The sequence below is a fragment of the Entelurus aequoreus genome, linkage group LG01, assembly GCF_033978785.1.
Source record: "Entelurus aequoreus isolate RoL-2023_Sb linkage group LG01, RoL_Eaeq_v1.1, whole genome shotgun sequence".
NCBI lineage: Eukaryota > Metazoa > Chordata > Actinopteri > Syngnathiformes > Syngnathidae > Entelurus > Entelurus aequoreus.
In genome coordinates, this window is record NC_084731.1 from 2809095 (window position 1) to 2822136 (window position 13042).

The 13042-nt window shown below is 42.9% G+C and overlaps 1 protein-coding gene across 8 annotated transcripts in view; it reads right to left on the reverse strand.

Moving 5' to 3' along the window:
- LOC133646989 (inositol polyphosphate-4-phosphatase type I A-like) overlaps window positions 1-13042 on the reverse strand; it is a 92441-nt gene that overhangs the window by 32469 nt on the left and 46930 nt on the right. For 4 of the 8 annotated variants that reach the window (XM_062043055.1, XM_062043037.1, XM_062043021.1 and 1 more), the window contains 7 exons: window positions 11838-12021; window positions 11548-11763; window positions 5523-5655; window positions 5288-5437; window positions 1590-1661; window positions 1306-1478; window positions 1108-1231 (listed from right to left, as the gene is read on the reverse strand). In XM_062043055.1, coding sequence (XP_061899039.1) covers window positions 1108-1231; window positions 1306-1478; window positions 1590-1661; window positions 5288-5437; window positions 5523-5655; window positions 11548-11763; window positions 11838-12021 — 1052 coding nt within the window. Of the gene's footprint in view, window positions 1-1107; window positions 1232-1305; window positions 1479-1589; window positions 1662-5287; window positions 5438-5522; window positions 5656-11547; window positions 11764-11837; window positions 12025-13042 lie in introns of all 8 variants that reach the window. The other 4 variants (XM_062043047.1, XM_062043029.1, XM_062042998.1 and 1 more) reach the window with 1 other exon arrangement.

Below are 13042 nucleotides of genomic sequence, written 5' to 3' on the forward strand. Positions count from 1 at the left end.
CCAAACAATTTAGTGGAATAGCCTTAATTTCTAAGAACAAGAATAGACTGTCGAGTTTCAGATGAAAGTTCTCTTTTTCTGGCCATTTTGAGCGTTTAATTGACCCCACAAATGTGATGCTCCAGAAACTCAATCTGCTCAAAGGAAGGTCAGTTTTGTAGCTTCTGTAACGAGCTAAAGTGTTTTCAGATGTGTGAACATGATTGCACAAGGGTTTTCTAATCATCAATTAGCCTTCTGAGCCAATGAGCAAACACATTGTACCATTAGAACACTGGAGTGATAGTTTCTGGAAATGGGCCTCATGTAGATATTGCACCAAAAAGCAGACATTTGCAGCTAGAATAGTCATTTACCACATTAGCAATGTATAGAGTGTATTTCTTTCAAGTTAAGACTAGTTTAAAGTTATCTTCATTGAAAAGTACAGTGCTTTTCCTTCAAAAATAAGGACATTTCCATGTGACCCCAAACTTTTGAACGGTAGTGTACATAGAGCTATACCGCCCCCTTGTGGAACTGTGTCGTCACAACTCCCTTCTCCAACCATAACAATAACCCATTTACATTTTTGTGCATAAAATTCTGATAATACAATAGCACTAATTTAAAAAGTTAAAGTACCACTGATAGATACATTTTCAAACACTTTATTCAATACTCCAGTGATTCTCAAGCTGTGTACCATGAATTTACCACAAATTGATTTACGGTACGTGGACCCCCGACTTAAACAGGTTGAAAAACTTATTGGGGTGTTACCATTTAGTGGTCAACTGTACGGAATATGTACTGTACTGTGCAATCTACTAATAAAAGTTTCAATCAATCAATCAATCAAAACCACAGTTAAGAATTAAGAATCTCTCAATTAAATATTCAAACATAGTGTTACTGTTCAAACTGTGAATAATGTTATTGTTAATGAAATATACTTGTTAACTTAAACCCTCTGCACATTATGGTGGTACTTGGAGAGCCAAGTGGTTTCTGAGGTGGTACTTGCTGAACAAAGTCTGAGAACCACTGCAATACTCCATTATTCCAAACCCCCATAGAAACCCTCCAGAACCAAGAACCAAAGAGTGTGTCATGAGTTGCTTGTACCGTAGGTGCTGAGGAGGGACTCAAACTGAGCCAGCAGGCCAATGGTGTACAACTGTCGGAGGAACCCGTTGTCCCGGAGACAGTTCCTCAGTTTGATAATGAAGCCGCAGATGAGAGCAGTGAGCTGCACAACACAGACACGCTTGTTACGCCTTCGTCCGACACGCCAGAATAAATGCACCTGTGTAAATGACCGACTGTCTGGCAGAAGACGACATCACGGCGGTACTGCAGGGAAACGTCCATCGCAATTGTGGGTGCGCTGTCCTGCATGAGGAGGAAGACCATGGACTGTTTGGCCTTGTCGCCCATCATGGCCACGCAGTCGGTGAGCGTGGTGAGAAGAGGGTACAACGCCTCGCTCCACTCGCCTAAGAACACAGGTGTGGCAAATTCAAACAACGACCGCCTTTTTGTCAAGTGATCTCAGAAGAGCCAAAGAGACGTAATAGTAAGTGTGCTGGTAATACAGATCATTTTACCTGGGTACGCCTCCTCAACGTTAGGGCTTCCTTCCAGAAGGGATGAAGCACAACATGGCTGATTGTTGGGCGCTGGAGATGTGCACAGATATTAATGTGGAACCTCATCAATCATTTCAAAATGCAGCTTTCTAAGCATCCAAATACAGCGGAACCTACGAAGTCAAACTGACACACCATCACTCAGTTCAGAGTTGGAACTGAATCTAAATACACTGCTCAAAAAAATTAAAGGAACACTTTAAAAACACATCCGATTTCAATGGTGAAAAAAAAAAGTGGGATATCTATACTGATATGGACAGTTTAATGTCTCAGGAACAAAAGGATGCCACATCTTTTGATGGAAATAAAAGTTTTCAGCCTCCAGAGGGCTCAGTATATAGACACCCCAAAAATCAAAGTGAAAAAATGATGTGGCAGGCTCGTCCATTTTGCCTAAATTCCATTTCTGCAACTCAAAATGATTTTCAACATCTTGTGTGGCCCCCACGTGCTCGTATGCATGCTTGACAACATGCTCCTAATGAGACCACGGATGGTGTCTTGTGGGATGTCCTCCCAGATCTGTCTAAGGGCATCAGTGAGTCTGAGGAGCAACCTGGCGGCGTCTGATGGACCCAAACATTATGTCCCAGAGGTGTTCTATCGGGTTTAGATCAGGTGATCGTGAGGGCCATTCAATTGTGTCAATTCCTTCGTCCTCCAGATACTGTCTGCATACTCTTGCCACATTGTCGTGGACCAGGAGGAACCCAGGACCTACTGCACCAGCGTAGGGTCGGACCATGGGTGCAAGGATTTCATCCCGATACCTAATGGCAGTCAGACTGCCGTTCTCTAGCCTGTAGAGGTCTGTTCGCCCTCCATGGAAATGCCTCCGCAGACCATCACTGACCCACCACCGAACGGGTCATGCTGAATGATGTTGCAGGCAGCATAGCGCTCTCCTTGGCTTCTCCAGACCCTTTCACGTCTGTCACAGGTGCTCAGGGTAAACCTGCTCTCATCTGTGAAAAGCACAGACTTGCCAATTCTGCTGTTCTATGGCAAATGCCAATGGAGCTCCACGGTTCTGAGCAGTGAGCACAGGACGTGGTGCCCTGAGGCCACCCTCGTGAAGTCTGTTTCTGACTGAGACATTCACACCAGTAGCCTGCTGGAGGTCACTCTGTAGGGCTCGGGCAGTGCTCAACCTGTTCCTCCTTGCACAAAGCAGCAGATATCGGTCCTGCTGATGGGATGAGGACCGTCTACGGCCCTGTTCAGCTCTCCTAGAGTAACTGCCTGTCTCCTGGAATCTCCTCCATGCTCTGGAGATTGTACTGGGAGACACATCAAATTTTCTTGCAACAGCACGCATGGATGTGCCATCCTGGAGGAGTAGGACAATCTGCGCAACTTCAGGAGGGTTAAGAAATGGCCTCATGCTCCCAGTCGTGATAATGACTCTAGCTAAAGCCAACACTTGTGGAAAAACAGTTAAAAAAGATCAAGAGGGAGGAACTTGAAATGGCCTCCAGTCCTGTTTTGGGGGCCATCTCGTTGTTGACCCTCTAGTGCACCTGTTGTTAATTCCATCAACACCAATGCAGCTGAAACTGATTAACAACCCCCTCTGCCACGTACCTGACCAAAACCTGATCAGAAAAGTGCAATTGAATTCATGCCATACCCTGATAAAAAAACTGTTCCTTTAATTTTTTTGAGCAGTGTATTAACTCCATGTTTGCTTTTCCTAACGTAGTGAAACTGTACTACAAAAAGGGTACCACTGAAGTGCAAATGTGACGACAACATAGAACAGGAAATGTCTGTTGTTCCAACTGTAACTCACTCCAAAAAGCCTTGATTTTCAAGTGGTACTGCTCAGTGGTTAGAGCAGGCCTGGGCAATTATTTTGACTCGGGAGGCCACATTTAGAGAGAAAAATGTGTCTGGGGGCCGGTATATCCATTTTTAGGGACACTAATACAAAACTTCACAATAATGTCTGATTGAATGCTAAAAACGTTATGACAGACCGCCTTCAAGGCCTACTGAAAGCCACTACTAGCGACCACGCAGTCTGATAGTTTATATATCAATGATGAAATCTTAACATTGCAACACGCAATTTTAAATTTCCCGGGGAACTTCCGGTTCAAAACGCCTTTGGAGGATGACGTATGCGCGTGACGTCGCGAGGTCCACAGAAGTGTTTGGACCCTATTGGACACTCTGTTTTCTTCGACAAAATTCCACAGTATTCTGGACATCTGTGTCGGTGAATCTTTTGCAATTTGTTTAATGAACAATGGAGGCTGCAAAGAAGAACGTTGTAGGTGGGATTGGTGTATTAGCGGCTGGCTGTAGCAACACAACAAGGAGGACTTTGTTGGATAGCAGACGCTAGCGCCGGCGACCTCACCTTGACTTCCTACGTCTCCGGGCCGCTGACCGCATCGTCGATCGCTGGAACGCAGGTGAGCACGGGTGTTGATGAGCAGATGAGGGCTGGCTGGCGCAGGTGGAGCGCTAATGTTTTTATCATAGCTCTGACGAGTTCCCGTTGCTAAGTTAGCGTCGTTAGCAACAGCATTGCCAGGCTTCGACAGGCGGCACAGCATTAACCGTGTATTTACATGTCCAGTGTTTGGTTCGGTGTCTCCTGATAGTAGTATTGTTGATCTTCTGTCTATCCTTCCAGTCAGGGATTTATTTATTTTGTTTCTATCTGCATTTGAGACGGATGCTATCACGTTAGCTCATGCTAAAGAGCTTCGTCGATGTATTGTCGTGGAGATAAAAGTCACTGTGAATGTCCATTTCGCGTTCTCGACTCTCATTTTCAAGAGGATATAGTATCCGAGGTGGTTTAAAATACAAATCCGTGATCCACAATAGAAAAAGGAGAGAGTGTGGATTCCAATGAGCCAGCTTGTACCTAAGTTACGGTCAGAGCGAAAAAAGATATCTCTTGAACTGCATTCTAGTCCGTCACTCTAACGTTCCTCATCCACGAATCTTTCATCCTCGCTCAAATTAATGGGGTAATCGTCGCTTTCTCGCTCCGAATCTCTCTCGCTCCATGTAAACAAAGGGGAATTGTGAGCAGCACTACCCCTTGTGACGTCACGCTACTTCCGGTAAGGGCAAGGTTTTTTTTTATCAGCGAGCAAAAGTTGCAAACTTTATTTTCTCTACTAAATCCTTTCAGCAAAAATATGGCAATATCGCGAAATGATCAAGTATGACACATAGAATGGATCTGCTATTCCCGTTTAAATAAAAAAAAATCATTTCAGTAGGCCTTTAAAATGTCACTTTATAAGTTAACCCGGCCGTATTGGCATGTGTTGCAATGTTAAGATTTCATCATTGATATATAAACTATCAGACTGCGTGGTCGCTAGTAGTGGCTTTCAGTAGGCCTTTAACCCAAATAGGTGAAGTGGTTGAAAAACACTGCAATAGAGGACCTCCCATTGGCTCCGCTCTAAAGTGACTTTTATTTACATTTATTTATGAGTTAGAATGCATAAAAAAATACATCCGTGGTCATGTCTTTCATAGTGATTGCGAACATCAGGCAAAATTCCATTAAAAAAGCGCAGTTCCCCTTTAAGAGCAGCATTTGAAGAAGGAACAAGAGATAGACGGTGCAGAGAAATGGTAGAAAAGGTATAAAGTCATGTAATAATATGTAATACACCTACAGCTGTCTTGTGCAGGGCTTGGAGGGCATGCAGATGAGAGAGCAGGCAAGGAAGATGATGATGGGGGAGGAGAAGCTGATGAGGACAGTAATGGAAACTCCGGCAAAGAACTTCTGGGGTTGATCCAAAAAGCGCGTCGTTTTCCATCACCTTTGCACAGCCACACGGGCCCAAGTTAGTGACGTTCGTCAGGGTACGAGTATGGCAACGTGCATACTATGTGTGACAGGGTTACCCTTTTTACTGGCACCGTCTGACTGGCCTGCGCCTTCACCGATGTCGCCAGGATTCCTCTCCTTCTGCAGCAGCTTGTCCACACGCTGGATGATGCACTCCAGTGACTTGTCCACATTCAACCACACTTTCTCCTGGGAGGAGGATAACACAGAACATCACACACTTCTCATCTTCACATCCAGAGAGGTTACTTTCACTTACATAAATGGGCTCTGGGAATTTGACAAAAAGTACATTGGAGAGATGAGATAACATCGACGGGATGTGCAAAGCATGGGGCGCCCCACAATTAATGCAAATGATCTCTGAGCTCATTTTATTTCTGGATCTTATGCAGCAGACCCTGATTCAGGGGCCCTCAACAGGCAGACTTCATTATAGATCTGAACTCATGTGCTCTGGAACACTCTCCCCGACCATCTTAGAGCACCACAGTCGGTCGACCGTTTTAAGAATGGACTAAAAAGCCACCTTTTTAGCACAGCTCTCTGGCTTCTTGTTTTTAAATACACTGCTTGCCTATCTGTTTAATCCAGTGCTTTCATGCTTTTTATTTCTATCTTTATCTATGTTTCTGTTTTATCCAGTGTTCATCTGGTGTTTTTCATGTTTTCGTTTCTATTTTAATTTTCCATTATATATATTCTAACTTTCTATTTTTTATTTTTTTTAGTACTTTGTAGCACTTTGAGATTCCATCCATCCATCCATCCATCTTCTTCCGCTTATCCGAGGTCGGGTCGCGGGGGCAGCAGCCTAAGCAGGGAAGCCCAGACTTCCCTCTCCCCAGCCACTTGGTCCAGCTCCTCCCGGGGGATCCCGGGGCGTTCCCAGGCCAGCCGGGAGACATAGTCTTCCCAACGTGTCCTGGGTCTTCCCCGTGGCCTCCTACCGGTCGGACGTGCCCTAAACACCTCCCTAGGGAGGCGTTCGGGTGGCATCCTGACCAGATGCCCGAACCACCTCAACTGGCTCCTCTCCATGTGGAGGAGCAGCTGCTTTACTTTGAGCTCCCCCCGGATGGCAGAGCTTCTCACCCTATCTCTAAGGGAGAGACCCGCCACCCGGCAGAGAAAACTCATTTGGGCCGCTTGTACCCGTGATCTTGTCCTTTCGGTCATAACCCAAAGCTCATGACCATAGGTGAGGATGGGAACGTAGATCAAGCGGTAAATTGAGAGCTTTGCCTTCCGGCTCAGCTCCTTCTTCACCACAACTGATCGATACAGCGTCCGCATTACTGAAGACGCCGCACCGATCCGCCTGTCGATCTCACCATCCACTCTTCCCTCACTCGTGAACAAGACTCCGAGGTACTTGAACTCCTCCACTTGGGGCAAGATCTCCACCGCAACCTGGAGATGGCACTCCACCCTTTTCCGGGCGAGAACCATGGACTCGGACTTGGAGGTGTTGATTCTCATTCCAGTCGTTTCACACTCGGCTGCGAACCGATCCAGTGAGAGCTGAAGATCCTGGCCAGATGAAGCCATCAGGACCACATCATCTGCAAAAAGCAGAGACCTAATCCTGCAGCCACCAAACCGGATCCCCTCAACGCCCTGACTGCGCCTAGAAATTCTGTCCATAAAAGTTATGAACAGAATGGGTGACAAAGGGCAGCCTTGGCGGAGTCCAACCCTCACTGGAAACTGGTCCGACTTACTGCCGGCAATGCGGACCAAGCTCTGACCATGATCGTACAGGGAGCGGACCGCCACAATCAGACAGTCCGATACCCCGTACTCTCTGAGCACTCCCCACAGGACTTCCCGAGGGACACGGTCGAATGCCTTCTCCAAGTCCACAAAGCACATGTAGACTGGTTGGGCAAACTCCCAGGCACCCTCCAGGACCCTGCCGAGAGTATAGAGCTGGTCCACAGTTCCTTCCTTGTGGTCTACATAACATGTGATGGTGGTTCTTTGCTCAAAATGTTGCATAGATGATGTTTTACACATCATCTTCAAGTCGCTTTCTGACAGTCGCTTCAGGATGCGCCCTTTTGTGGGCGGGTCTTATTTACGTGCCTCCACTTCGACATCGTCTTCTCCCCGTCATCTTTGTTGTAGCGGTGTAGCGTGCAAGGACGGGAGTGGAAGAAGTGTCAAAAGATGGCGCTAAATGTTTTAATGACATTCACACTTTACTTCAATCAATAACGGAGCAAGCATCTCCTCATCCGTGGCTCACTAGTGCAACAACAACGCCCGAAATGTGTCCCGTGAAAAAACGTCCGTCTCGAATAACTTAAAGTTCCTTGGGTGAATAATGTAAAGTCACTACACCGGTATGTTTTAGTGCTTTCATGGCGAGTTTACTGACAGATATAAGTAAGAACTTTGCACTACTTTATATTAGAAATGGCAACAGTGGAGGATGAATGTCACATAACAAGAAGATAGAGAAAAAGAAGAAGCTTATCGACTACGGCGTCGCACCGACTTATGCAGATCCCAAATACAGATCAGCAGGTACCAGAAGGTAAGAAAAGTTGCTTTTGCATAATATTGCGAAACAAAACAGCAGATAATATGTCTTACCTTCTACACACACCATAATAATACTCCTATGTTGAAGCACAGTACAATCCATCAAGTGGTGTGGCTTCATAGCTTACCAAAGTCCTACTAAAACATTTTGATAGATATTTGAGCGCCGTGTTTAATGTTCTATATTTTCAATGGAACACATAACATTTTGTTTTCTTGAAACATATTGCAGTCCACACATATCTATTGAGTGTGACCGCCATCATATTGCAGTCGACACTTATCTCTTATGTTTGACTGCCATCTACTGGTCACACTTATCATTTCACCATGTACCAAAAATAAAATAGCTTCGAGGTCGGTACGCAAAACCAGAATTATACCGTACATTACGCAAGGCGCACTGTCGAGTTTTGAGAAAAAAAAGAAGATTTTAATTGTGCCTTATAGTCCGGAAAATAGGGTATCTCTTTGTAAATTTCAGTCAGTTGGTGGCGGCCAAATTAAAGTTTGTTTCTGTAAGTTTTTTTTATATTTCTATTATCATCTAAGTGATTAGGCCAGGGGTGCTCATTACGTCGATCGCGATCTACCGGTCGATCGCGGAGGGTGTGTCAGTCGTTCGCCAGCCAGGCATTAAAAAAATAGTCCTAAAAATGAGCGATCATAAAGCTTCACTATGACGTCACTTCCGTCACTTGATTGACATTCACGGCACCCGAGGGTCTTCTGAGATGACGCTGGCTGCTGCCAGCTCATTATTAAGAAAAAAATGACCGACAGGAAGGCGAGAAACACTTTTTATTTCAACAGACTCTGGCGCCGTACCTGCCGTCAAAACTCCAAAGACCGACTGCACAGTTCCTGCCTTCACAATAAAAGCTCTGCTTCATCCTGCCTGCGCTAAGAGTCTCAGAAAGCTGGCGTGCACAAGCTAGCAAGCTACGGAGTTTGCCGCCAATGTACTTCTTGTAAAGTGTATACAAATAATAATAATAATAATAATGGATTAGATTTATATAGCGCTTTTTCTAGACACTCAAAGCGCTTCACAGAGAAGTGAGAACCCATCATTCATTTTTACAACTCATTCATTCATCATTCATTCTCCGGTGTGAGCGGCACCGGGGGCAAGGGTGAAGTGTCCTGCCCAAGGACACAACGGCAGCGATTTTTTTTTTGGATGGTAAGAGGCGGGGAGCGAACCTGCAACCCTCAGGTTTCTGGCAAGGCCGCTCTACCCACTACGCCAAGCCGCCCCTTAAAGGAGTATGGAAGCTGGACAAATAAGATGCCAAAAAGCAACCACTTTCATGTGGTATTGGACAGAAAGGAGGACTTTTTTTATCCTCCATTTGAAAATGCGGACGTTATCATCACTACTGTCTGATTCCAATCAAAGCAAGTCATCGGAATCAGGAAATACACCAACTTATATTCTTGTCTTCATGAAAGAAAGGAATATATATGTGTTAAACATGCATATATTATCATTAAACACCTTTAACTTGTTAACAATATTAACTATATGTGTTAAACATGCTTGTATTATGTTTAAACACCTTTAACTTGTTAACAATATTAACTATATGTGTTAAACATGCTTGTATTATCTTTAAACACCTTTAACTTTTTAACAATATTAACTATATGTGTTAAACATGCTTGCATTATCTTTAAACACCTTTAACTTGTTAACAATATTAACTATATGTGTTAAACATGCTTGTATTATCTTTAAACACCTTTAACTTTTTAACAATATTAACTATATGTATTAAACATTCTTGTATTATCATTAAACACCTTTAATTTATTAACAATATTAACTATATGTGTTAAACATGCATGTATTATCATTAAACACCTTTAACTTGTTAACAAAAACATATATTTCATAATTAAGTAAATATAAATTATATATATGAATGAGGTGGATCCCCACGACTTGATCAATTGGAAAGTAGCTGGCCTGCAGAAAAAGTGTGAGCACCCCTGGATTAGGCCAACAAAGCCTAAGTAATAAAATTGTCTTTGAAAAGCAGAGCCTGAGAAATCAGAATGAGATCAGAGTTTCAAAACTGAAAACCTCATGATGGGCTTTGCTAATTGCATTCAGTACCTGGTAGGGATGATGTTTGATAAGAAATTATCGAGTTCGAGCCTGTTATCGAATCCTCTTATCGAACCGATTCCTTATCGATTCTCTTATCGAGTCCAGATAGGTTGTTATATATGGAAAAAAAAACACAATATTTGGTTTAACAAAAGCTCACTTTTATTGTATAAGAAAACAATTTAATCTAATAAATAAATAAATATTGACTGTTACCCACCTAAAAAAATAAAATAAAATAAATAAATGTTGACTGTTGTTACCCAAAGTATATTAAGTGGGATTTTTCAGAAAAACAAATATATACAGTAACACAAAAACAAGCTGTCTCTGTGATCACTACAGGTGTATAAATAATAATATAGTGTTAAATAAAATCAGTCCCTTGGGCACAAAACTGAAAATAATACAGCTCTCCAAAAAGTGCACTTCTGCTGCTATTGGAACATAACTGTTTGTTATGATGCTTTGACATTTTTGCACTTTATTTCTTTATTGAAAGAAAATTCTATGAAGAGAAAAGTTGTTTGCAAATGTGGTTACAATGCTAAAAAATGAAAAGTTAAAGCTAAAAAAAGAAATACACTTTATTGAGTTAACATTATTTCTTTATGGGGGAAAAAATTTATGAGCTAGAGAATATAACAACTACACTTCCCAGCATGCAACGGGAGTTACGAGCCTGCGCGGTAGCCCCGAAAAGTGTTGCATGTTGCCACGCTGTGAAAGTAAACGTCAAGAACTCAGCCAACACGCCTCGTCTGCATTATTTATAATTAGACAGACAACACATCTACAGTGTGATTTTGTTTTGTTTACAAGGAAAGAAAAACAAAAGTTAAAAAAGGGAGATATGTTGTATATATATGTATGTGCTGCAGTGTTGTATATATATGTATGTGCTGCGGTTGTTTTAAGAACGTTGCGACAGCTGCCGTAAAGGAGGTGCGTTGCTAGCCTGGTTGCTATGTTTCCGGTTGGTCGTAAAAGTGTCCGTCATGTGTTTTACCCTGCTCAAATCTCTCAGTAAAGTTATTCGATGGATGATAGCTTTTGTTTTGAACTTTATTACACCTTGGAGCGCTTTTTCCCGTCCATTGTTTTCCTGCTTTCGCTATCTGCGCCTAATGACTGAGCTACGTGACGTCATTTCTTGTGATGTCCCACGGAGCATTTCTGGTCGGGACGGGATTCGAATAAAGAATCAACTCTTTTCCTTTACTATAGTGGTCTCGATAACGGGTACCGGTTCTCAAAAAGGGATTCGAGTCCGAGGACTCGGTTCTTTTCTTATCAAACAACCGGGAAAACCGGTTTCGAGTAACATCCCTAGTTCCTGGCTCTTTCAGGTCTATCACCAATGATCCCACAGTGCTAATGACTGTCCCCAGAGAAATAAGACATGAATGACATACCCACTCCTTCTCATGCCAGTCTACGAGCAGCGATGATCGACTGTTGTTGCCGCTCCACTTGGCCAGTAGCGTGTCCTGGTCATTGCGGAGGACTACTTGCTCGGAATCAGCGGAGGGAGACAATTTGGAGGCGATGTACTCGGGCCTTGCTGCGTTCAGAGCCTGAATGGCCGACGCCAGCAGCTCGCAGTCACATACCGTCACCAGTTGTCGAGTCTGGGTGGGGCAGGCAGTCGTGAAAAATCGGGTGATGACTTCAACGTTGCTAATGATACACAATAACAAAAGACCTTATCAGCCAGCGTGGCCAGTGTCCTTTCCATTCCGCTGGCAGACCGGTCCTTTGCAGCTCTAGAAAGCCTCTCGGCGTAATAATAGACCTGTGTCTTCAGGGTGTTGATGTGGGAGATGATCTCTTTGGCTCGAACCACATCCTGAGGTATGAAGACGATAGACTGGGAGCTGGAGACGGTGCTGCTGCAGAGGGCAAACACTCGGTCTTAGCAGCTTGTTTGTGCATAACGATGCTTCCAGTAGTCGTCTCCTGTAAAAAACATGTGGATCTTCTTCCGACTCTTTACAAAATGCTGTTACAGTGGTAGCTCGGTTTTGTACGAAGACAAAAGCCGTTTTTTCCATATGAAATCATTTTAATCTAATCGGTCCAGACAGACAAAAATACTATCACAAATCCGTTTTATAGGGGATAATTCTAGTTTTATGTGCAGAACATTTTCCAACTACATATAAATGATTAATGAAATGGATAAATAAACAATTAACATCACGTTTACCTTTATTGAAGATTCATGTTACATCTTCTGTTGCCTATTTACTAGAGATGTCCGATAATATCGGCAGTCCGATATTATCGGCCGATAAATGCTTTAAAATGTAACATCGGAAATTACCGTATTTTTCGGAGTATAAGTCGCTCCGGAGTATAAGTCGCACGGGCCGAAAATGCATAATAAAGAAGGAAAAAAACATATATAAGTCGCACTGGAGTATAAGTCGCATTTTTTGGGGAAATGTATTTGATAAAAGCCAACAGCAAGAATAGACATTTGAAAGGCAATTTAAAATGTCTAAAGAATAGTGAAAATGAATAAGTGTACGTTATATGAGGCATAAATAACCAACTGGTATGTTAACGTAACATATTATGGTAAGAGTCATTCCAATAACTATAACATATAGAACATGCTATACGTTTACCAAACAATCTGTCACTCCTAATCGCTAAATCCCATGAAATCTTATACGTCTAGTCCAAGGGTCACCAACCTTTTTGAAACCAAGAGCTACTTCTTGGGTAGTGATTAATGCGAAGGGCTACCAGTTTGATACACACTTAAATAAATGGCCAGAAATAGCCAATTTGCTCAATTTACCTTTAACTCTATGTTATTATTAATAATGAATGATATTTACACTTAATTGAACGGTTTAAAAGAGGAGAAAACACGAAAAAAATGACAATTAAATTTTGAAA